Source organism: Lathamus discolor, chromosome Z (assembly GCF_037157495.1).
Source record: "Lathamus discolor isolate bLatDis1 chromosome Z, bLatDis1.hap1, whole genome shotgun sequence".
Classification (NCBI taxonomy): Eukaryota; Metazoa; Chordata; class Aves; order Psittaciformes; family Psittacidae; genus Lathamus; species Lathamus discolor.
Genome location: NC_088909.1, coordinates 101762999 through 101788913, shown reverse-complemented (window position 1 = coordinate 101788913; position 25915 = coordinate 101762999). Strand labels below are relative to the sequence as shown.

Genomic DNA, 25915 nt, shown 5'->3' with positions numbered 1-25915 from the left:
CAAAAGCTTTATGTTCAACTGCTCCAGGTATTTCTCAAGGACAGCTATGCATCTTCATCACACCCTTTATTGAAGCATTTCATGTCTGAACCCACGACTGAAGCTACCTGTGAGCTGCTTCCCAGAGCTTTGCCCTGCTTGGATGCTGAAGACAGTGACAGTGCCAGAGCCATCTGAGCAGCTCCTGGGACCTGTGGCTACACTGAGCAAGAGTTGAGCTGCTCAGGTGTCTGTGCTGCACTTGCCCTTACCACTAGATGTTAAGTGAAAGAGGCAGTCTCCTTACATGCAGTATGAGTTGGGGATCAAACACGGGCTGCTGTCCACATGGGCTGGATTTTAGATTATTTATTAAATAAATTGGAAAGTGGGTTTCAGGGAGGTGTTTTCTCAGAGATCAGGCATGCCCACAAATAGAATGTTAATATGTTAATTCTTTAGCTGCAGAACAGTTATGGTGAAATTTTTCAAATGGCTTAGTTAATCGCATTTCAGAAGCCAAGAAATCATTATCTTAATTACACACAGACTTATCACCCTTTTTCATGGAGGACAAACTGTTTCTGCATTAATATGATTCTGTAATGCAAAACTGCCTCTCTGCATATCTTACTTGCTGTTTAGGAATTGTTCAGCTTTGGTAATAAAAAGCATGGTCTCTGTGATTCATATTGAAACATTATTGAGGCTTCAGCTTTTGGTCAGAATTACTTCTTAATAAACAGGCTTCCACAGAAAAATTGTGATGAGATTAGAACATATTCATGTAAGAAAGGGTTTTTTTTCAGTCTTAGGCAGGTTGTTTGAGAGTGTAACGAATATAATAAAACTCAGTGCAAGATTGTGTAGAAGGAAAAGGTGATTCTTTGAACTCAGTGTTGTGAGTGAAAAGGCTGTTTGTGAGGGAAGATCAGGGGGAAGGCCAAACCAGCAGATATCCTGGTAGGAGTCTGATGAAGTGTTCTTCTTGCCACCTTGTCTTTGGGCTTCTATTTGTTCTGTCCTGTTATCTTGTCACTTGACTGACTGCATTTGCCACCAAATAATGGGGGTTTCTTTCTTTTACTGTTTCCTGTTTCTCCCAGTGCATTCACATGCCTGTTTCCATTCATAAGCCTTTGTACAAATCTTAGCAGATCTCTACAAGAAGGCACTGAGCAAAAACCGGGGAGTCTTAGTGTTTCTGTTTATGAACTAAAGAAATGCTCTATGTTATAAGGACACTAATAACCATCCATTCACCATGGATGCGGAGGAGTTTTGCATCAGGCTAACATCTAGCATAATCTGAAGTGCTGTTAATGAAGATTAGTTTTAAGTTTTGTGTCCTTGGAGTTCTCCTTTCCTCCCAGAATTCATCCCCCATGTTTTGTAGCCCTGACACCAATCATCTTCCTACTGATTTCCTGTATTGATGTAGATGCATTCTTGCTTTCCCATCTCATCATAAAAATACCGTTTACTATTCATACGCATCTACCACCATTTAAATAGGAGAAAAACACTCTCAGCAAATTGGAGCAGCGCTCTAGAAGGTCAGAGAGGCTGCACAAGTGCCTGCTCACTGAATCTGTTCATCCTCTTTGATGCTATCTTATCAGAAGTTAGGCATCTGCCCTACAGAACCCTTTTTGCTGCTGAATTAATAAGAAACGCGTTGAACCCTTTCCTGTTGGGACCCGGACCTCAACTCTGAGCCAGACTTGCACATTGCAAAGCCAGTGCTGAGGATCAGCATATCCCAGAGCATGAAAGGGCTCCTATACAAGTGCCCAAAGAGTTGCACTGATCAGGGGCTGAGCCCCAACAGGCCTTTAAAAACAGAGTGCTGAGCATTACAGTGCTGGTAGATGTAGACAAATCTGGTTAGTATCCCACTCTTCAAAGTCCTCAGGTATTAGGGACCTTCAATACACATACTTGGAAGGACAGATGGCTAAAGCAGCTTTTCTCTTGTGTTAATTACTCGTGACCCATTCTGTCTATTCACAGCTAAGTGACTTCCAAAAGAAGCCAAGTACCAATTTTCCTGGTGGCTGAACATTAAGAATTATGAAGTGAAGTTATGAAACATGCCATTAAAGGACATTTCAGTCCTACAATTACACACAAGGACAGTAACTCAGAGACAGAGTATGCACCAAACAGCAAGCTATACACACTGTCAGTAAATCTCAGTGGAACATGAGCTACTTTCTTGTTTCTGTTCCCTACCACAGCAAACCTCCCAGGGATGCAGGAGCTACTGCTGTATGTCTAGTTTAGCACCCTCAATCCAGCACCAGTGCACAAGGGCATTGGAAAAAACAGGTCTGAATATTCAGTGAGTGTCACATGTAATAAACAGCTAAGTCTTATGATTATTAAGAGGTTTGGTTTGCGGGAAGTAAAGTCATATAACACTTCAGCAATCCTGCTGCTTGGACAGATGATGTGTCGCTGCATTCATTAGGGATTAACGAAAGGTGCTGAAAAATCCTTGTAGTGGCAATACCAAGGCAGACCAATGAAAATCCTTAAACCAACCCCAGCCTACTGTGTGGTTACAGCACGTGTGAAGGAACACAACCAAGAAGACATTAGTTGTGAGATGAGGTCCTTGTGGCTAACAAAGGAAGCCTCCACTACCCTCAGTGGGGAGGAGGTGTGGGGAGTATAACCTAATGTTTTTGTGTGCACAGAACTGACGGGGTCTGGATCAAGTCCCGCATTCTGCTCATGCAGACAGCAGGTTGTAATTTCTCCCCTACTTCATGAGCTCACACACAGAGTGTCTTTTCCAGTGCTCCCAAATGTTTTCCAGCTCTTGCACACATCCTACGTTTTGCTGTTCATCAGCTGTGACGCTGCTGGCCTGACCCTCACATGCATGTGCAGGGTTTGCCCAGTTTACAGGCTGTTGTGCCCCTGGCCACTGAGGACATGCCTGAGTGCTGGCCAGCCTCTTGTGGTTCTCACACCCCTCTGGGGAGTCACGAGTAGCACAAGAGAAGAAACTGCAGAGCCATGTGATGGGGCAGGCTCTCAGAGCAGACTGTTGCAGCATCATGGCATGGAAGGCTCTTCTGGCATGTTCCCAAGAACCTTACAACAGAAGGGTCCAATAGGTTATTCTTGTGCTGAGAGCACTGTTAATAGAAGTCTTAATTGCGACTTTTCAAATGCACACAGTGCTATGTGTTCCTGAGCAGCACAAGAGGTGTTTTCCCCTTCCTTTTCTGAGGGCCTTTTTCAGGGCATGGCAGGAACCCAAGCTCACAGGCAGGTGGTGGAAGTCCTACAGTGAAGAAAGGGCTCAGTGGCCTGTCTGTGGCTGTGAATATAACCATAAAAGTTAATTCATACCTCTGTGTATTGTAGAGGGGAGCTTAGTGTTGTCTGGAAGTGAGGTGAAACAGCATGTGCTAAGTTATTTTGTTTCTGTAGCCCCTCTGGGTATCAGCCACCACTTCCCAGCCAGCCCAGAAGAGCCTAGGAGGCCATACAAGCATTCAGAAGCATCTCTGTGCAAGAAGAGGTCTCTGATTACTGACTAGTTCTTTCCTTTACAGTGTTCAAAATACTATTCAAGCCAGTTTCTGGATGTGTTTGAAGCTCATCACATGGCCGTGGACTCAGTCAGCTGGAATCCCTACCACTCAAAAGTCTTCATTTCCTGTAGCTCTGACTGGACAGTCAAGATCTGGGATCACACCATCAAGTACGTCCTGCTGGGTTCTGGCATGGTCAGAGAGGTCCAGCCTGACATGCCAGCCACCAGATACCGGTTCTGCATATACCTCAGCTTCAGTTTCCCTCTAATGGGTTGATATTGCTAATTGCTCTCTTGTTTCTGTTTTGGGGGCCTGTGACTCAGATTTGTACTCCTCAGGTATGAGATTTAGCGTTGTCTGCCCCAGGAACTTGCCAAGCATTGCAGCTCAGTGCAGAGCCTGACTGCTTGCTTTGGATCTGGCTTTCTTCAGGCAGGACGTACCGTGGAGGGGTTATTCTTCTGGAGAAATGCTATTGAGAAATGTCAGGGGCTGGCTTATGGCCTCAGAGGCCAGACACCTCCCAAGAGTCAGAGAGAAAAAATGAAATAAAAATTGGAACATTTAAAAATACACAGGGAAGTTCAGGGTTAGTGGTTGAGCAATGTCTGGTTTCAATCAGAAAATTGATTTTTTTGTATATCAGAGTCAAATATTTCCTGTTGCCAATACCACTCTAATATTCAGTGTTGTCAGAAGTCCAGAGAGGGAAAATCACTTTTTCCCATATGATTATTAACCAGAGAGACTCCATCTTTCTGTGTGTGTTGGGAGGAAGCTTTCAAAATGCTTTTGAAAATAAAGAAGCGCTTTTTCTTCTCATCACAGCAGGACCAATCCCAACCCATTTGAGTTGATACTGAGCTTTGCTTTGTCTTTCGCTCAGATGATAGCTGTTATCTGACACAGAGGAATACCCCATCTCCCACTTCTGCAGCTGGCTTTGAACACAGGCTGCAGCATCAGTATTTATAACTCAGTGTTTCACTTCCAGAGTGACATGCGTATAAAAGAGTTCATCCCTCTTTTTTTTTTTACAGGACTCCAATGTTTGTTTATGACCTGAATTCTGGTGTAGGAGATGTTGCATGGGCCCCTTACTCCTCTACGGTCTTTGCTGCAGTCACCACTGATAGCAAGGTGAGAGCCTGGAAGCAATACTGCTCTGATTTGAGCTGAGAGAAAGTCAAGGGGAATTAGGGTTGATCACGGGGCATGTCAGCCCAGTCCTGGCCTGGCATGTCAAGGAGCTGCAGATCTCCCATCAGCAGTTATCCACCACAGTGACAGGCTGAGTTGGCTGCAGCTTGCCTCAGCTGCTTGCCTCAGGATGGGAGGCTCATTTTGGTAGCTCAAGGCCCTAAAATTCCTTTTCGCTCAGTCTGATTACAAGGACACAGAAGTCATAAAGTAGTAACAGAGACAAGGAAACCTGGGCAGCAGCCTTTCGTACTCCTTCTCCCTTAAGGTCTACCACACCCCTACAAGCAACAAGGCCAGAAATCTCTCAGCTGCAGCCCAATCCTCCAAACAGCTGGTTTAAATCAGAGGGCTTTTAGCAGATGCTGAGAATCAGCGGCACATCTCTCTGCAAACCCATGACAAACCCATCAGAAATGCATATGTGGGCCTTCTCTTCTAAGCACAGGTGCTTCCTGGGGGCCAAGCCTCCCAACCTTTAGTATAAGAAAGCTAAGCTTGTCTGCAGTCCTAGTTTGCTCCTCTTACTGCAGGAATGGGGGTACTCAGAGGATAAAGAGGAAAGCAGGGTTTGGGCAACAGGCTTCTTTTTCCTATGCTTTCCTGTCTTTGGTATGCATGTCCCTGGGCATGAGTTGCTATCTCCTTCTCAGCACTGCTCATGCTGCCTTAAGTTAGGGGTTGCAAATGCACAAAAGTCCCTGCTTGCTCTTGTGTTGACCACATCAGTAAAGGTGTGCAGCTTCCACATGCCAGGAGAAAAAACAATTCCCAGTGTGGGAAATCAGCTTATTAACCAGTGCATCCCTGGGGGATAGAGAGAGGATGCTCCAGATCAGAGCACCCCTAGTACAAGCTGACAGTAGGGTATTGGTTCAGAATGCCTAAGGTATAGAGAAGCAGTAGAATAAAGAGGTTATATACTTGCATTGATATTAAAAAGTCAATTATAGTAATATACACTGGGTCAGACAATAAAACTTTGTTCCAATTAAATAAAATCAACATTTTTCCACTGTGTAAGGCTGTGTTCAAAAGTAATGATTCGGTAATGAAATAATTAGACCAGTCCCAATATTAAGATGATGGCAGTTATATCTTTGCCCCTAGTCATTTGTTTGAGTAGCTCAGATGGTTAATTTGAGCCCGGTGAGTAGTCAGGGCATGTAGCTATCCATCAACTCTGCTTTTGTACTGTAAGACCATGTTGCTCTGTCTCCATGGTCTGAATATTTTGCTGGTATAAACTGGAAAGTCTGTGCAGTTTGGCCAAATTACTCTAGCAAAAAAGATGGCCTTTATATATCTCTATTATTGAACTGATGCCTTGGCAACTTTATTGCAGTTTAACCTTTATGTTATAGCAAAAAATTCATTTCACTGATACACTGGCTCAGGCTGTGAATTTGTTTCTCCCAAGTTAAACAATAGAAATCTTCTCACTGGGCACCTGGTCTCCCTGAGAAGCCACAGCCTACAGAAAGCAGTGTTGATGCTTTTCCCTTGCAGGCAGGGTCACAATCAGGCCCTTTGTTCATGAATATGTCTGTCCCCATTCTCCCTTATATGAAATGAAAGGTCTGCATGAATTAAATTAATGCATTCATAATATGACTCATCCTCTGATTGTTTTCCACAAGTGAAGTTGTGTGCGTCCTCAAACCTGGTAAGGGTCATGCTGACCTTCGCAGCTCTGAGTGATGGGGTGAGCACTGCAGAGACCTGTGGGTACCCCATCTGTGTCCTGGTTCCTAACTGTGGGGAAAAGGAGAGAGATACTTTCAGGCAGTGATACATCTTGGGCAGCACAAGCAGATGGAGCATACTTGTATTCTTTATTGATGTGTTCAAGTTTCTGCAGTGATAGCTCTATGGAGGCTTAGTGCTGCTCACTTGGGCCAGGTTCGTCAGAGCTTCACCTGCTGTAGAAAATCTCATGCACTTAGCAAGAGTTTGTGCAATATGGTCTTTCCACCCCACCCCTGCGTGTCCTAGCCACTGCTGCAGTGACTCTAGTTGTGTGGTCACAGAGTCACATCAACTGCAGCATCCATGGGCCTGGAGTTTGTAAGAGGCTATGGATAAGACAGTCAACTGTCTGGCTTTGGCAGCACTGCACCCAGGTTATCTCACTTTGTTTATCCTACCTTTGATCTAATTCAGTAATCGTAATCTAGTAAAATCTAATTCTGCTTTATGCCTGTAATCCCAAACTCTGAGAAGAGTGGCCATCAGCCAGGAGCAGCCCACAACTGCACTGCTTAGCAGGAAAGGTCCAGGCAAGAGCTGCCTTCCCACTGCAATAGGCTGGCCAGGTCTGATGCTGATAGAAATCCTGGGCCTTCGTATTAGCCACTAACCATGATGGTTACAGCAGGGTATGTCTGAACCATGGTTTTAGGTTCTATTTTGAGCAGAACCTTCTAGATCTGCAGGGGAAGAGGAGTAAGTAGTTGTTTACAGCCTTTTCATTCCTGGAGATATTATGCTTTGTGGCACAGTGCACTTCTTGGGAATAGGTCAACACCTTGCACAGGGTAGTCTCCGTTGATGCTGGGACAAGGTCTACATTAACAGGATATTAACAGGATATTCTAAGATTCTGTGATACAGAAAACAACAGGACATGCAGCCAGAAAATAAAACATTAAAGAGCTCCGGTTCATAAACAACCTCTAGCTTTGCATCCGCACATAATTATGCCTACAAAAGTCGAAGGTTGCCTGGAGGTGGTTTTAAATCAGACCCTAATTGCAGCCTTAAAGGAATACCTGGTGTATTTTGGAGAACACATTTCCTTATTCAAGCTGATGTTACACATCCAAAAGGTGTATATCAACCCCCTAGACTGTAAGACTGACTCAGAAACTGGAAATCTAAAATTCTCTCAATCCCCATGATTCCAGGAGTGAAGATTTAGGAAAATCTGTAAGTATCATGGGCATTATGATAAAATGTGTGTGTTGGCAGCTGGGCATCTGTTTCAGACAGTACCACCTCTTCATAAATAATCCAAGTGTGCATGTTCTGCTGCTAATGCATTGGATACTAACTGTTACTAGTGCTCTCTATTAAGTTCTGGGTAATTTCCTTAGTCTCCTGCTCTGCCCCAGGGCCATTTTGTTTCAGAATGAGCATAAATGATTTGCAATGAAAATTGAAATAAAATGATCACTGAGACATGTGCATGCATGCCAACACTGCCTGGAAAAAAACTCCCAATTCTCTAACTAGGTGTCTAAATAAGTGGCCTGTTTTAAAAGGACTGGACAGCCAGCTGCTTTTATGGAAGCTAGTCTCTGCTGGATGCACTCAGAGTGGTTGCTATAGAGCATTCAGCTTTGGTTTCAAATCAGTGTGCTAAGTTCACTGCAGTTTTGCTCTGTGATTGCATTTCAGATGACGCTTACATTCCTTGAAGACTCCACAGTGGTTCCTAAAGCAGACAAGTGGAAAGATCTGTTATTTCTAAGCATGAGTCCTGCAGCTCATTTGGCTGGCAGCAGCTCTGTGGTCCCTTCAGGCCATTTCCTACAGAGACCTGGGTACAGTTACTGATGTGATCAGCCCTGAAATAAAATGAGATAGAGAACACCTACTTTAGTTTATGTTGTAAAAGGTAAAAGGCTGACAGGAAGAAAAAGGTTAGCTTTGGAAATAAAAAAAAAAGAAAAATAAAACCAAACATGTGGGGATGGGTTTGGATACACAGACTGTTAAATTTACGGTGCAGGAAATCTAGGGGTGCTGGTCACAGAAGCAGGGAGGGGTGGAATTTAATCCCTGTGGCATTTGGTAGGATTTGCCTTTGGGAGTTTGCTTTAATCCCATCTCAAACAGGCTTAAAGCAGGAAAGAAAAAAAGAAACATGTAAAAGCAAGAATCGTACTTGAAATTTCCTGCTTGGGCTTTTTTTACTTACTTTCCTTAAATAAGGAAATGGTGCTGGCATTTCTTCCACTTCTAGATCACTCCGTACATGTGGATGCTTTCTTGTGCTGAATTCATGCATGGATTGTTACCTGTGTTAAAAAACCTAAAGACACCCATGTCACAAGTGTCCCTGAATGGCTGGATCCCAGGCTGTGAGCCACAGCTGCCCCATGCGATGGCTGTGATGGTGTGGTTGAGCCTGGAGAAGGAACCCAGGAGCAGCCTGCCAGTGCCTACAAGGAGGTCATCAAGAAGTGGGAGCCAAGCTCTTCACAGTGGTGCACGAAGGAGCAGTGAGACACAACAGCTGAATTGGGTTGAAATGAGAGGTTTGGACTGGATATTAGGAGAAACCTTCACTGTGAAGGGAGTCAAGTAATGGAACGGCTTGCCCAGAGAGGTTGTGCCGTCACTGTCCATGGAGGTTTTCAAGAACAGCTTGGGTGGAGCCCTGAGCAACTGCATCTGACCTCAGAGCTCACCCTTTGGCCAGGAGGTTTGAGCAGAGACTTCTTGGTGTCTCTTCCAACCTGAATTACCTTCTGACCCTATGACATTATGAAGTGTCCTGTGTGAGAAGGGCAATCCCAGGGGTTTTACTACAGGCTTGCACTAAGTACAAGTCCATTTGCTCTCATGTTTTTGTGGTCTGTGTCCTTCATGACTAATGCAGCAAGAGCAAGGTGATGTTATAGCCATCTTTAGTAAATATTGATAGCCTCAAATGCCATCCAAATGCGCACTGTGCAGAGGAGGCCGCTTAGACATATGCTCTAGGGCTTTTCCCCATTACTGAAGCTCTTGACCTTTCAAGATGTGAAATACTTGAAACAACGTAAACCTTCAAGAAATTAGCTAATGGTTTGTGCTGCTCAGGAATTGAGTGTGCCCTTTCCTGCTTATACACACGTATTTTACTGAACAACTGTTCTGTATGAGAAGTCTTGAAGACCACGTTCCTGTTGTATCTCAGCGTCGGATAAGATGCTGAATAAATGTCTGTTGTCTTGATACCCACTGTTTTCCTTTCTCCTCTTGGGAAAGAATCACTTGTTTACCACTGTTGTGTGTTTGTTCATAGAGCAATTTGCAGAGACTTGCTTGCAATTTAGCATTGACCGGCAGCAAAATCCAATTTCTTACTTTAAAAGCATGAACGATTTTGCAGATAAGAGGCTTGCTAAATCTTTCAGGCTTACAAATATGTCACTGGGTATTTTGGAGCTAATGCTGCCTCTCCTTGTAGGGCAGGAATCAGGGGTGCCAGTAGACCTCCCAGCATCAGTCAATGCTTTTGCCCAGGGGAGTCAGGACTGTGAACCCCTCATGGCTACAGACGTCCCTGCTGCATTCAAGTCCTTCTTCCTACCCTTCTGCAGTATCCCATGGGGTTCGTCTAAGTTAGGGGGGCACAACTAGCTCAGAAGGGCTGGGATACGGCATCTTGTGGCTCTCTGCGCCGTGGTCTGGGCACTTGCTGGAGTGTAAAAACACCAAATGAGTGCAGGTCCCCTTGTCATCACCCAGAAGGACCTCTGAGTAGGCTGAAGTGGGCAGGGACTTTCTTAAATTGTCTTTGAAATTGCATTCACAGCATAAGTGGTTGTTTCCGGTGAAACTGTTCATTTTCTTTTGCCACAAAACCTAAAAGGCTCTTTCTTTTTTCCTGCTGAATTTTTGAGATTGATGTGAACTGCTGGGCAAGCTTTTATGCCTGCTTTCAAACAAGGGCTGTTGGCATATCAAAGCTCAGTGAGGTAGACGGTCAGAGACCCTGGAAATAATGCTGCTTTCTTTGTGCCAGTCAGGCTATCTTTCCTTTCCCGCAGCCACCAGGTGCTCTGTGCACTGCTTCTAGGGAATAAAGCTGGCCTGGAAGACTTTGGTTTGCCCTGCAGGGTGTGAGCCCCCACCTCTGTCCTGCTGTGGCTTCCGTCCTATCCTAGGTTGCTCTGGTGAGCTCCAAGCCTCAAAATGTGCACCTCAGGATGCTACTGCTCATTCACATCCCTCAGCTACTGAGTTGCCTTGGGGTGACGTCAGCACAATAGTTGGTTTCAGTGCAAAGCCATACATCAATGTAAACCCCTTTTGGTCAGTGGTGTTGCAGGAATTGTTTCTTACAGAGATGCTCACAGGCCAGTTTTTCATCACTAGAGCTATTGCTTTTTCAGGTTATGAAAGACAGCATTTTAACAAAACCCATCTGCTGAGATTAACTACTTCATTCAGCCACACAGGGGCCAAGTTTGCCTTTTCCTGCTTTCACAGACATATGAGTGGAAAAAATTATTTGGGTATTATCTCCAGATTTCATTGATTCACTTATTAGACTTTGCATGAAAACATACTGGGGGCACAGAGCCCATTAAGAGTATCTCTGAGAATGGAAAGCTGTTCCTAGGTGCTTCTCCGCTCTTTGTTATGTTCGTCTATTAAGAATGGCCCTTCACTTAGGTTTCAGTTTGAAAGTGGGAACCATTTGTATTTGGGCCACTGAGAGCCCTCAGCTATCTGCCCATCCTGCTGCACAGAGACAGCAGCTCCTGTACCTTGGTGTTTGTTGCTTGGCATTGTATAATGACCTGAAATCTGTGCTGATTCATTTTAAATGCCAGTCTCCAAACCATTACAGTTCGATATCTGCTTTATGAACAGCTTTGCTGGCCTGCTGCAGGGCTGCAGGTGCCAGAGAGCAGTGATTGATTCTCCCATCAAACCAATGCTGCCCTTGCTTGTGCAACTGCCTGCCTTCACCCATGCCCCAGCCTCTGTACTGGGGGAGGACAGAAGGTGCTGACTCTGTGTAGCAGGGCATAGCCATTCTAGGAAGAATGGCTTTAAGATGAAAGAGGGGAGATTTAGATTAGATATAAGGAAGAAATTCCTCCCTGTGAGGGTGCTGTTGCCCAGAGAGGCTGTGGCTGCCCCATCTCTGGCAGTGTTCAAGGCCAGGTTGGACAGGGCTTGGAGCAACCTGCTCTAGTGGAAGGTGTCCCTGCCCATGGGACAAATCAGTGAATGATCTGTTTGTAAGTACTGGTAGATCAAGAATCAGTCAGTCTAGTAAGGCTTTAGTAAGGCCATATAACAAAAACATTCATGTTTTTGAGAGTAGCAAGCCTGGTTGATCAGAGGAGGGAGGTGTAATACTTGTTTGCAGGTTGACCTCAGGAACACTGTTGGCATAAGCTCATAAGCAAACTATAAGGCAGGTGAGAAGGTGGATGTGACATGATCGAAGTCATCCTCAACAGAGTGTGCAGTGCAGCTAGGGATGCTTTGGGTACTGAAGCTGGCACTGAAACTCAACAGTAATTTGGCGGGGGGCACTAAGCAGGCAGGATTTATAAGTGCTTTGGTGCCAGAACTGAAATTGTAAATGAGGTTGATAACCTCAGCAGCAATTTGCAGTCAGTGAGATAAAATTCAATAAAGACACAAACCAAATGTGCAACGTGAAATGATCACTAATTGGGGCAGCAGCAGGACTGTAAGGGATGCTGGGCCAGGGAACTGCCTGAGCTGCTGTGTTCTTACTAATACTGTGCTGCTGAGTCTAACCCTGGGACATGCAGGGCAAAGCGACCCCATGGGCACAGCCAGGGCTCAGGCTGGACTTTGGATGCTGGTCTCTAAGGAAGGGTCATCTCTGCTGCTGCAGAAATAGTTGCAGCACAGTGCAGAGGTACCAGCTGCTTTCATCAGCCTAGCTGTTGCATGAGTTCAGCACAGATTAGCTTTTCTGTTTGATTTTAACCTTTCAGAAGTGATTTGGAAAGTAACATTACATTTAGTACAAAAGTGAAGAGCAGAAGGAGGTTTTGTGATTCATTCCAAAGCACACTATTGAAGTTAAAGAGTCAAAAAAGAATAAAAAAAAGAGTCATGGGCAACATAAGAGAATCATATTAGACCAAACTAAAGTGCAATCAGCAGGGGTAGGATGCATCAGCTATTTAGCCCCAGATTACAGCATTCAGAAGTGAACAGGACTGAGACTGAAGGAGATTATCCTAATCACTGAGACTCTCAGAGCAAAGCCAGGCTGACAGAAGTGGTAACTGACAAGTTAGCTTGCATAAACAAGCACTTTCTTGTAGAACAATGTCACAGGGTTTCCATGAAGCATCAAATGGTCCTCAGCCTGTCTGAATGAATAGCAGTTCTTCCAAGTGCAGAGGCTTTGATTTCTTACTGACTCGTGGGAGATGAGTCAAATCAGCTGAGGCTGAGGCTGTTTTCCTACCATGTCAAATTGGGAGTGACCCAGTTCTTACTGAATGAGAAAGAGCAGAGATATGCAGCCCTGCAATGAAGCAGCTCCTACAGTTAAGTCAGGTGACACGAATGCTCTCTTTCCCTTGTGTCATGCACCCTGGAGCAGTGGGCTGGCATGATGCAGGGCAGAGGGATGTGCTGAGGCTCTCTCCCTTGCCCTGGGATGTACAGCCTGCTCTTCACTGGCAAAGCTCACCCGCCTCCCTAAAAGCAGCTTTCACAGATACCTGATCATCCTTAGAATCATAGAATGGTTTGGGTTGAAAAGGACCTTAAAATCATCAGTTTCCCTTGCCATGGGCAGGGACACCTCACCCTAGACCATGTCACCCAAGGCTCTGTCCAGCCTGGCCTTGAACACTGCCAGGGATGGAGCATTCACAGCCTCCTTGGGCAACCTGTTCCAGGTCCTCACCACCCTCACAGTAAAGAACTTCCTCCTTATATCTAACCTGAACTTCTCCTGTTTAAGTTTTAACCCATCACCCCTTGTCCTATCACTACAGTCCCTCTTGAAAAGTCCCTCCCCAGCACCCTTGTAGGCCCCCTTCAGATGTTGGAAGGCTGCCATACCTCTGAACATACTGTAACAGAGCTGGGGTCTGTCCTTTTGCCGTTAGCATGAAAGTGCTGTGAAAACCCATGAATTTTAGGGTCTGCCTAGTGCTGGTGTCAGGGCCACCAAGGACCAGCATTCCTGTGTCATCACAGAAGCAGGGAGGCAATAGATGTTTTCTGAGTCAGGTCTCCTTTCCTCCTGGCAAGCCACAGGCTTCAGAGGAGACCAAGGGCTGTCTTACAACCCTTATGTGTAACTCAGAAATATCCTTGTAGAGCAAATTAACTGTATTTGAGGCTGTTCTGCCTGCAGTGGGACTGTAGAAATCATGCAAAGTAAGGTCTCCACTGCATGGCAGCTTGGCTTTGATGTAAGCTGGAGCTGTCCTGCCTGCCCACTGTCTTTAGGATGCTCCAGCAGCTGACTTGGTGCTAGACAGAAGCTGCCTGTTACATACATTAGCTGAGAGCTTGAAACAAGTCATCTGTGGAGTTTGCAGCTGGATGAGGTATCATGGTTTAGCCCAGAAAATTAGGTAAATCCATCATGAAGACAGTGAGAGCCAAGCAGTGAAAGAGATGTCAACTGGTAAAGGGCGGCATTACATTAAATTATCCCTCACCTTTTTGCCCTTACACCAACTTTGTTCTTTGTTGCCAAGTTACCAGGTACATCTTCCTTGTTCTTACCACATATATATTTCCCCTCAGTCTTGATTCTGGTTTCTGTCAGGTTGGTTTTGAACATGACAGCATTGCCCATATTGCTGCTGGGGAATGAAGGCTTGCAAGCCTGGAAGAATAGGACAGTGTAGGCTGCAGCCACTGCAGGCCCAGCGTTTGTTCAAGGCATGCAATAAAGGCAGGGGAGGTCAAAGTAGCTCTAGAGCTCCCTTCTTCATGAGCCACAAAAACCAAGGAGCTTGTTCTGCTGGCAGAGAGGTTGGTTTCTTTCAGGTGGTGCCGTTTGGAGGGTCCAGCTCTCCACCAGATCTCCTGGTGCTCACAAGGCTTATGTGCTTCAGGGCAGTGAGTGACAGCAGAGTGTAAGGACAAGGGGTGCCCAGGTCACCTCAGAGCTGCTGAGCAGATGGGAGCCTGGGCTGACTTTCGGACTGTATGTGCAGTTTGCAGAGCGGGCAGGGAGAAACGAGTTGGTCAAAACTCTGAGCTTGTTTTGATGCTGGAGCTACAGTAATAGCCTTGGACATGCACTGTGCCATGCTTTCAGAGCAGCTGTGTGGAGCCTCAGTGGGGAGCCACTCGATTTTGGGAGGTGGAATACATTTGTGTGATTCATAGACAGAGGAACTGATGGTCTGGATGCAAGTGAGCTGGATTACTTCTCCAGCTGAGAGTCAGGCATGAAAGCAGCTCATTTATGTCAAATATTTTCTGCAACTGTAACACAGCAGAGTTAGATCCATTATTGCCTGTACATCAAGCATGCAGGCTCTGTTGTTACCCTGATGGCAATTTTAAAATGTTCCTATTGAGTAAAAAGCATGAGGGACAGACTGCAGGATTCACCTGATCCCATCTCAGATAACTGGGCGTCTGCTTAAATTTCATGCTCCTTTTCAGGGGTTGCTGACTTTCCAGAGTTACTGTTCTTCTATCAAGAGGAAGTTTGCTTTGAGGATCTGCCTGGCATACCTACCATCAGACTGTCCAGCGCTTTGGTCTAGGTTTCTTTTGATGGTTGTTGATGCCAGCTGATAAATCCCTGTACTGCAAAGAGTGGCTTTGCTCAACAGCTAGGGCTTCATTTGGAGGCGCTTCTTGTCCTCCGGCACTTCCCTGGAGTGGGCACACAGGTTTAGAGGGACCATAAATAAAATAGCTGTTGGGGTCATTGGTTACTGCCCCGTGCCTTAGTCTCCCTGGAGATCTGCAGCTAAGCTGGGAGAAGCAGGGGAGAGTCCTTGCACTCTTCTATTTCAGACAATTTAATGTTTCTTTTACCCCTCTCTCTGTGCCTTACTCAGTATTCTGTTCTTGGAGTCTGAATCATGTTCCTCTAAGGAAGTGCCCACATCTAGTTCCTAAAGACTCAGTAACAAAAGAACTGAGATGTGCTTTTCCCGTTATCTGAATGTATTAACAAAAAGAATGAGGGTGTTTGCCAGGGTCTGTAGACCCTGCAGGTCCCTGATTCACTTCCATGCGATCTGGAGGAGATACCTGAAAAAGCAAGTTCATTGTCAGAGGCTCCAGCTCTCTCCCTGGGGACGTGCACTGCAGTGGAAACTGAAAATCAGAGATCTGAAACCTCCACTCTGGAGTTTCTAAACCACTTCTGGATGAGCATGAGTGAGTGAGCGTGGTCCCAGGTCTCAACACTTGCAGGGAGGGAAGCGGTAGAGCCAGCCTAGGCAGTGTAAGGAGTAGCAGTACTGGCAGGACAGAGGGAGCTGTTCATAGGGGCACCGCTGGTTTGTAGGCTGTGACAAGAATACTGCATTGGCATGCTCTTTATTCCTTCACAACTCTCAGAAACATTAAAATCCAAGCTGGTGTCCCAGCACAGGGCACTACACTGCCCTGTTCCTATATGCTGTCTTCCTATTCCAAGCTACACTTTCTGCTTTAGGAACCCGGGCCATGTTACTCTGTTTCCCATGGAGTCATTGAACTGTGAGATCTCACATTCTGACAAGCATCACCGCTGTGTTGGTGTAGATAACAGTCTGGGTGATGATATGGTACCAAGCGAGGCATCAGGGGCCAGATGGGTGGGAGCAGGCTTGCCCTGCAGGCTGTAACAGCCCAGGACAGCATGTCATACTGTGTATCAGTGAGTAGGTGAATATGCTTGTCTGCCACGTGTGGAAAGTTATACAAATATCATCCCTTATCAAAAAATCCTATTTGTGCCAGCTGCCTGACTGTGTCTGGGTGGCACCTCTCATCTGGATGCTGCTGGATGAGTGGCTCCTCTGAGCAGAAAGGCGCCCTATGGAGGACAATCTATAGTTTGGAGGGAAAGGGTCCACTAGGGCAGTGCAATGGGGAGAAACTGTATGATGTTAGTGAGTCTCTGGGGTGGGAAATCTGACTGGATCCTATTCTGTAATCCTTAATCCCAGGATCTGAGCCAGCAGGCAGCTCATGGAACTAGGATCTCAAAGCTGCAAGCTTTCAACCTCCCATTCTTTCAGCAGGAAGCCCTGCCCCAAGCCCCAGGCGTATGGTACTGGTTGAATGCAGCTCTGCTGCTTTATGTTACTGTTAAACTGCCTTAGGCGTTAGGGGAAGCCCTGTGCACCTTTTAGGTTACTCCCAAAGCACCAAAACCAGTGTTGATCTGACCCCATTTCCCTCTCTCCTGAGAGTGCCTGATTTAGAGCAGTGGCTCTAAATCAAAGCCACTGAAGTCCTCCATAAAGCCCATGGCCCACCCCTCCATCTGGAGCATCTGACAGCTGATATGAGGCTGGTGTTTCCAGCTGGAGAACTGAAATAGATTGTTCTTTTCCATGATTCCCTTGGCAAAGGAAAACAAGCCCATTTGTTTAGAAGCTCATAAAAGAGGAGCTTTATAGTAGGAACATTCATAAACTTGTTTGCTTTTGACCTTCTCCACAGTGCTGATGGTTTCGGGTTCTTGTCCCAGGCATTGTGCTTGTCTGGGCTGTCAGTGACATATTTGAAAGGCAGCCTCACCCAAAATAATTTGCATTGCTCAGTGCTCCAGCACTGAGCCTTTGGCCTTCAGACATGCCATCTTTCTCCACTGCAGTGCTGGGTAGGGTGTGCTGGTGTGATACATTGACAGCCTTACAGATAGACTTCAGTGGCTGCTGAAAAGAAACCTGACCACTTATTCCATGCTGGGTATTTTCCTCCTACATCAATTGATGCCTACTCAAGTGGTGGGCACTTCACAGGCTCTTAGGTTACTAAGCATCAAGCTTGTGCCATTGCAGGGAGGATGGTTGTTAATCCTGCCCTTAAATAAATGAAAATGTATTTTCTGAAGGCAAGCAATTAAATCTCCAGTGAGTGTGGGTCATAGAGGGCTGATATGCTTGGAAGACATCTTGTCCTTCTCAGAGATGGTAAGACAGCAGGCATAAAGTACAAGCCAGGACAGCTACCTTTATTTATGCCTAGATGGGATTGTCTTGGCTGAACTGTGGGACCTCAAGTGCCAGGTCTAGATGCAGAATTTAATGCTGGCATCTGATAGATTGAGAAGATAACATTGAAAGCTTTTTTTTTCTACCCATGCTTCTGTTGATTGGGGCAGAACTCTTCAAAGTGCAGATCCTCATCTGTGGCTGATGCTTTGGGTTCCCTTCTTGAGTTATATTGCCATGGATTTCTTCAAAATATGTCTGAGAGCCCTCTCCACTTTTCAAGCTTTTCCCCATCTACAAAAGCCTTATTTTACTTCAGTCTGCAGGGAGTCTTCCTCATCTTGTTTTCTGCATCTATAAAAGCTTTTCATGGTTCTTCTGCCCAGGACCAGCAACACTACAAATTGCTAGGTGTTGAGTCCTGTGAAGACACAGCAGCTCGTGAGACTGCCTGGGACACGTTTTTGCACATTGCACAGCCCTTTGCTATACATGAATTCAGATAAAATTCACCAGCTCGTTGGTCTGTGCTGGGAGAGTACGTGTACTGATTTGATGCGAAACCTTCCATATTCTCTGGAATAAGCTTTTATGGGGTAACACAATTTCACATAATTCCTAGATTCAAATTGTGAACGTGGCACAATGTTGAAATGTCTCATCTGTTTTCTAAGTGCTGGTAAACAAGACACAGCTGGCAGGAGGTATGCAAGTACTTCAGTCCCGATTTTCCCTGTATTCCCACTTACTTGTTAGCATGAAATAATCCCTTCCTTAGTTCTTCTGAAGAGAGGAAAGAGAAAAGAAACATAAGGCTGGAAGTCTCCACAATGGATTCAAGGTGGGAGTCCTGCATGCTGGAGACTGCTCACTTCAGCACCAGGAAAGAGAAGGATGTCATGTTTTATTAGCCTTTACAGGCTGTATCAATGACGGGAACTAACTGCAGTTGTTGGGAGATAATGTTACATGAACACGTTTTCTTGAGTAACTACTGCTGTTTACTCTGGGTTCACAATGAAACATGCATTACTGTGCAGCTGGTGATGGGGCAGGCCTGTGTCACTGATGTATCACTACAGTAGGTCTGTGGTCTGTGCCAGTCGGAAACCCACCTGAGTGTTTCCCTTCATCCTCATGTTTCCTCTTTGGCCGGTTTTCACCTGGCACTTCTCTTAATGCTGTGGGAGAAGGACCTGTGTGCATAGCATCCAAAGCAGCTGGACTAGAGCGGGTTGCCAGCACCAGGCTGTCCCGTGCTTTGCCTGTGTTTCCCTGGCTTTACCCCAAGGCACATCCTTAACCATACTGTCCATGTTCCCATCACTTCCCTATTAATTATTGGTTTGAGTCTTTAATGTTATTATTAAGCTGGACATTTTGGAAGGCTCTACTATAAGGGGTAGTAAGTATTTCTGACAGCAGTCCCTGCTTTGTGCATCAATCTCTGTTAGACCCTGAATTAACACCTGGTTGTCTCATTATTTGCAGCACTGAGAAGGGAGATTAAGTCCTGTGGGGTTAGCAGTGCTGGCTCTGATCCTTCTCCCGTCCAAATCAACTGGAGCCTTACCAAGGGTCTTGGCAAGAGCTTGCATCCACAGCAGGGAACTGTCTTTTACTCCATGAGTCCCTGCAGGTGGGGGACAGGCCCTGAAAAGCATCAGGCAGCTTCTGCACACTGGTTACTTAAAAGAGGATGAAGGTCATGACTGCAGATAGTAATTGTGTGCTAAGGCTGCCTTTTCATGGGACCTTTTCTCTCTTGTTTCAACAGAGGTTATTCTTGCCAGATTAATCCCTTTTGTGTTCTTTGCCTTTTTTTCCCCAGGCCCATGTGTTTGATCTGAGTATTAATAAGTATGAAGCACTCTGCACGCAGCTAGTGGTGACCAAGAAGAAGAATAAAATAACCCATGTCCAGTTTAACCCTGTCTACCCTGTTATCATCATTGGAGATCAACGGGGCCACGTTATCTGCTTGAAGCTGTCTCCCAATCTGCGGAAGATGCCCAAGGTAAGGATAACTTGCACTCTTTTAATGGAGGTACAAACCACAGCAGGTCTCTTCATGCCTTATCACTGTCCCCTCTCCTTCTTTGCAATGATATTGGCAAAGTTGCACTCTCTAGCAAGGTGCTTAATATTACCTCAAGCCTTTTGGGTACAATGTCTGGGAAGTTGGATCCTTGCCTCTGTTCCTTTATGAGTAAGGCTCAGTTTGCTCCTGGACAGGAGTGGAGACTAGTGGGAAGCGGTTTACTGTCTGTGCGTTCTTTCTCACCATGATCTGCACAAGCCCAGAAGCTCTGCAGAGGTTCGTTTTTTTTCCCAAAGCTCACATCTTTTCTGATCTTTCAGTTTTATTTGCAAAACTCATTGAAACCAGGTAAAGGAGGTCCCAGCTCCTTCCCGAGTCTTCCCATAGAGGCCATGCTACCTGTCTTCTTGCACTCCTCGATCACGAGAGCCTGTCCCCTGACCACCATGGCATCTCTCCTGTAAAAGAGCAAGCACTATATTTGATTTGTGAGGGGACTTGGGATCGTTGTCTCAAGCGACAGCATGTGCCTCTGTGACTTACAGAAGCCCCTTTTCCAACCCAGCCATGTGGGCCAGTTGTGAAGGATGATGACCTCTCCCACATGGATCCTTTACTAGACTTTCTTTTTGGGCTTCATCCAGCTATGAGCTAAATGGCTGTAAATGCACTGTCCTCTCTGAGCCCATGTAATTCTCATATCCTCTTGTTTAGTGGAGCTATTTCAGTTACAGGCTTTTTAGCACTGATCCAAGAAAGCAATCTTTCAAAATTATCATCTTTTATTTATATACCCCCAAAGGTTTTAATACTCTACTAACCCACTGTGTCAAGCAAGGTCTTTGGCCAGGAACTAATCAACTTAGTGTCACTCCAGAGTCTTCTGTGTGATTTTTAAGACGTTTCTTAAGCTGGAAACCACTGGAACTTTAAAACTTCCATGTGCTGAAAGGCACAGAAAACACAGAAGTGTGGCTGACTGTTTGGGGCTCGGCACGAGAGCTGTGGAGGAGGATGTCTCATATGCTTCACACTGTTCTGTTTCTTTCAAAACCACAGCCTAAGACCATCTGAGCTCTCAGGGCTGTCATTAGCTTGGCTCAGGACACATTTCCTGGTTGCTTAATGAGTCCTTCCTGGGCATGGAGAAGCACCATGTCTGCCATGGACCTTGGGTTCAGCAGTGGAGATGGGTCACACACACATGAATGTGGCTGCTCTCCTCCATGCCCCAGCTGCAGGCTGTGCAGCACCCAGCAATACTGCACTGTGGGTCAGAATGAATTTGAATGTCTCCTTCCACTCCTTGTGGCCAGCAGCAACCCTCTGTGCAGGTACCAATGTTGTCATTTCCCTTTGCCAACTTTCCTCAGAGGCTAATTGCATCTTGTTGACAAAGCAGTTTAAACTGAGTTTGGGAATGGCTCAATCACTTATTGCTGACTTTAAACCAATAGGTACCATGTCCTAGGCAACATATAGATGGGATGAAAATGGACTTGCTACTCTGATGTTATTAAGCTATCTGTCTTCTCTTTGCTTGGTTAGGTTTGAGGGGACACTGAACTAAATGTTTCCCTCACATGTGGAGAAGGAGGGATGTTAAGGCATGGCTGGTGATGTGTACAGGTGCCCTGGCTGTAGCCAGCTCTTCACTGGAAGAGATGAGAATTCAAAACAAGTAACATGCAGTGCAGTGGCAAAGTGGCAGATCTGGCCCAGCCAGTCCAGTGGCCTTTCTGTGACACAAGTGGACAAGTGAGCTTGGGTCTCTGAGCCCATCTTTTGTAGCTGATGTGGCATCTGCTGCACCAAACAATGGTGTCCAGGACTCTATGGTGAAAAGGTTCAGCTGCCGCAACAGGGTGCTGTAACAGAGGGAGGCCAAGTCCTGGAAGAACAGGCAGTGCCATCGACTGCCTCATCCTGTCCACCTGCTTCCTATGCCAGCAGCAGCCTTTGTCCGTAGTTATCAACAAGCCTCCAGCTGTGTATTACTGTCAGATGTTCTTCCAGAATATTGATCCTAGCTCCTCTGAAGATCAAGACAGCATGATCTTTAAACCCTTACCCTGTGCAGCCAGCTTTCCTCTGTAAAATGACTTCACTTAGAGTCATAGAATGGTTTGGGTTGGAAAGGACCTTAAGTTCATCAAGTTGCAATTACCCTGCCATGGGCAGGAACACCTCCCACTAAACCGTATCACCAAAGGCACAGTCCAGCCTGGCCTTGAACACTGCCAGGGATGCAGCGTTCACAACCTCCCTGAGCAACCCATTCCAGTGCCTCACCACTCTAACAGGAAAGATCTTCCTCCTCATGTTCAATCTAAACTTCCCTTAAAGTTTTAACCTGTTAACCCATTTCCTACCACTACAGTCCCTAATGAAGAGTCCCTCCCCAATATTCTTATAGGCTCCCTTCAGCTATAAGCTGTTCTTCCTGCTCTCTACAAGTCTCCCTGTTTTCTGCAAGTCTCCAGAGCCAAGTTAACAGTTTCAGAATATCCGTAGATTTTTGTAAGTGGGAAGGGTCCAGAACTGCTCAGAGGAGTCCTGGCATCCCACCCATCTCTGTCGGTAGAGAAACCTGTCTGTGCCTGGGTTTGTACCCAGGTACCTCAGTCTGTTCTCTCCAGCATTTGATCCCCACAGAGCCCTGTGGGAGAACCTGCCCAGCACTCAGGAGAACACATCATGTTCAGTGCCTCTAGAGGCTGGGGCCTTCGTACCAACCCCAGCACCTGCAAGCTCAGCACCTGCAAGCTCAGCTGCCTGGTCATTTCCATCAATTCCTTTGGAGGTGGGAAGATGCCTTTTGCTGAGGTCTGACAGAACTCAGGGTGCCAACAGGACAGGGCAGCCAGGGGCTCATCCAGGTCCCACTACCCCTCTGTTGCACACAGGAGTTTACCTGTGAAGCTTCTCCACCAGCTTCCCACACCACTGGGGTAGCTGCTTTTGGCAGGTATGACCAGCGCACTAATCACCCGCTTTTGAGAGAGCTGTTAATAGCCACATGTTATTCCAAACCCCCTTCTTTCCCTTAAAATAGACGTGGTTCTGCCTGCTCCATGTTCTGTGGATTGCTTAGCTGTAGCTGGGCTTCCAAGATGAGGCCCACCACAAGAGACTAAGCTAACTTCATTCCAGTGGGATTTCAGCCTTTCTGAGTTTATTCTGTTTTGTGATGGAAAAGTTGAAATAGCGAGGGTAAGGACTCTTGCATCAGACCTTGTTTCATTCCTCTATTCAGATCCTTGAGTGAGGAGCTGAGGTTCAAGAGCTCTATAAATAATTTGCAGGGTTGATCTGCAGCTTAATTAATTCATGTTTGTAAAACACTCTGGGATCTTTAAGAAGTGTTATTTAATACCCGAGTTTTGCTGTCAGCAGTGTTAGCACAGCCGCGTTTATGAACACTTGGTAGAACAAATATGCCAAGGGGCAGAACTTTCTCAAAAGCACTCATGTGGCGTTTTCAGAATAGACTTTCATAAAGACATACAGTAAAAGCTTCAAAAATGCCTAAAACTCCCTATGAGTTTTGGCTTCTAAATCGCTTAGTGGCACATAGGAAAAGGTGAATTCGTTGTTGAGGGGAAGCTGGGCACAGGGTCGCTACCATTTATCAGGCCCTTCTGCCAAGGGCACACAGAACTGTAGAATCATAGAATGGTTTGGGTTGGAAAGGACCTTAAGATCATCCAGTTCCAACCCCCTGCCATGAGCAGGGGCACCTCACACAGTGGGTATAGAGGTCCCTGTGCTCGTGCCAAGCACAGTGGGAATTGTTGTGTCTTTGCCCTGGTGATTTGGGTCCTGGAGACCTCTCTAGCCCCATAGGCTGAAGTCTCTGGGGACAGAGACATCCCCTCGCCCCAAAGCACTGAGTTGTATTCATTTCCACGAGGTATGATCCTGATGGAGGTTTTCCATGCCTATTGCTGTTGTCTCTGTATTGTGTGAGTCCTCTTGGAACATACCACCCAACTGCTAAGCACCCACCTCCCTGAGCAGCAAGCCCTGTTTGAGCAGAAAGCTCATGGCAACAGCTATTGTCCTGCGCAAGGAAACCTGGTGAAAGGTGAAACTGGGTTGAGTCCTTCTGCTCCGAGCTGGGACAGAAATGCTTGCAGTATTTTAAGATGCAGCAGTAGGAACAAGTGGCTCTCTGCTGTTGTCCAAGCCACTTTTGGACTCCAAGTGCTCCTTTAAAACTGCAGTGGTTGTCAGGCAGGAATTGTTTAACTAATAAAGTATTGTTCCTAATTTATAACGACCTTGTGGTTGAGTTCACCCGAGGGAAGCATTGCTGTAAGAAGAATCAGTTTGGGGCAGAGATGTTTAATTAGTAAGCCTTCCGGGTTTCGTTTGGGGGTTGGAAGAAATTAAAGCATTTTGTCATCACAGTCAGAGGAATGTAGCTGCTTGTGGGCTTTGGTTTGTTGTTAAAAAACTGCTGAAATAGCCTGGCACAACCCCTGTCAATGCCAAAAGTAAGCAGTAAAGAAGAGTGTGAGGAGTTTTTAGAAATGCTGGGAGACCACATCCGAGTGGGAGAGGGAAAGAAAGCAGGTCAGAGAAAGGTTACAGTACATTTGCTGAGGCTAAGGCAATTTCTTGGCCAGTACCCAGGCTGACAGCCAGGGAGGCAGTCAGCTTCTTGGCCTGATGCTTGTATTGGATATTTATCTTGGATTATCCAAGGTGATTATCTCAGTTTCTGTCCCTGCTACTGGTTTCTTCACCTGCAAGTCACCTCTTTCTTGTCCCTTGGGGATAACTGAGTTCCTTCCTAGGCAGTATATCCAGGCTGACAGGGTCTAGCTGGGTATGAGAGGATTGGGAAGAGGAGCACAGCTGCACACCCATTGCAGGATGCAGTGTCACGGCTGTGCACAGCTCAGGAGCTCTAGGCACGCATTTGTGAGTCCAGCACAAGCTTGCTGTGAGCAGCTTGTGGTCTGGGGACAAGTGAGGGGTATGAGGTAGCTCTGAGCCTTCCTGCATGCATGTGGGGCTCCCTCTGTGCCTTATCGCACCAGCCAGTGTCACCTCTGGACTCCTTGTGCCTCTGTGCCTATTGGCAGCCCTGATGGATTTGCCCTTGGCCAGATCCAGCCAAGGAAGGGGCATTGAGTTTTATTGTCTGCAGCACTTCAACTGTTTGACCATAGCTGATGGCAGGGTCCGGGAGGGACTAGTCAGGATCTGGGGGACTGTGATGGACAGTGGGAGGGTGTTGGGATTTTCAGGAGGTGAAGGAGGGAGAGGAATTTGGGGAAGATTGGTGGAAGAGGGTGAAGTTTTAGGGGGACAGTAGGAGAGTGGCTGAAATCTCTTATTCAGCCTATCCCCCTCACCGGCACTGCCTGCTTTGCTATCTCCTTGCTTCCTCCTCAGACTCTCCAGCAGCACCCACAGCACATGATGCTTTCTCAGTAAGTGGCCCTGGTTTTGCCCTATCTCCAGCCTCAGTGGGATGCATCTGAGGTCCAGAGCTAGGATGTTGTAAACGGACAGTGAGATGCTTGATCCTGAACCTCACTGCTTTATAGCTTTGTGTTGCTGTAACAGGGAGAAACTTGAAAGATTTCAGGACCAGAACAATCTGTTTCTGTTCTTAGTATTTTCCTGTATCTGTGGAGGTGTTCAGTGGCTGTGAGGAATGAACCAACCGGCACAGGAATATGAACTCCCTCCTTCGGTCCCAGGAGGAGACATCCAGACATACCCCACTGCAAATGTGACTGTATTTACAGAATGAAGCTACACATTAGATATTCTCTAAAGTCACATAAGCCATGGACTGGTGAGTGGTCTAGCAGTGAGGGAAGTACATTTTATCCCTAAATTTTCTATTATAACAGCTCTTACATGACATTATTCTGAGAGAAATTCTGAGAGCAGCTGCCCATTTCTGAGCAAAAAGCACTCACCTCTCCTCTCCAAATGGCTCGAGTCGTGCTCTTCTAGTGGCGTAATTCTCAGTCTTTCTGTTTTCATGCAAATGCTCCTCTCTTGTTGAGATTCCCACAGTCACTTGTGTGCTGTTGGAGCAGTGGCCAATGTTCGTGTGTCTCTTTCAGGGCTGGCTAATTGCACAGTGACCCAAAAGCACAAGGCACAAGCAGTGCTGGGGGAATTTGGCATCAAGTACTGCTGTGCCTTGCTTACATCAGGACTGCCTCCTCCGGATGCATCTTGACCCCTTGATAAGGAGGCACACACAAATAAGCTTGGGTCTCATAAATGCTGACCTGCAGCTTCATGGCTTTGCTTCC

At 46.2% G+C, this 25915-nt stretch overlaps 1 protein-coding gene across 3 annotated transcripts in view; it reads left to right on the top strand.

Annotated features, from left to right (window-relative positions):
• DNAI1 (dynein axonemal intermediate chain 1) overlaps positions 1 to 25915 on the top strand; it is a 151634-nt gene that overhangs the window by 102421 nt on the left and 23298 nt on the right. The window contains exons 17-19 of one of the 3 annotated variants that reach the window (XM_065662725.1): positions 3552 to 3700; positions 4574 to 4673; positions 19419 to 19604. In XM_065662725.1, coding sequence (XP_065518797.1) covers positions 3552 to 3700; positions 4574 to 4673; positions 19419 to 19604 — 435 coding nt within the window. Of the gene's footprint in view, positions 1 to 27; positions 544 to 3551; positions 3701 to 4573; positions 4674 to 8132; positions 8694 to 19418; positions 19605 to 25915 lie in introns of those variants that run through there. The other 2 variants (XM_065662726.1, XM_065662727.1) reach the window with 2 other exon arrangements.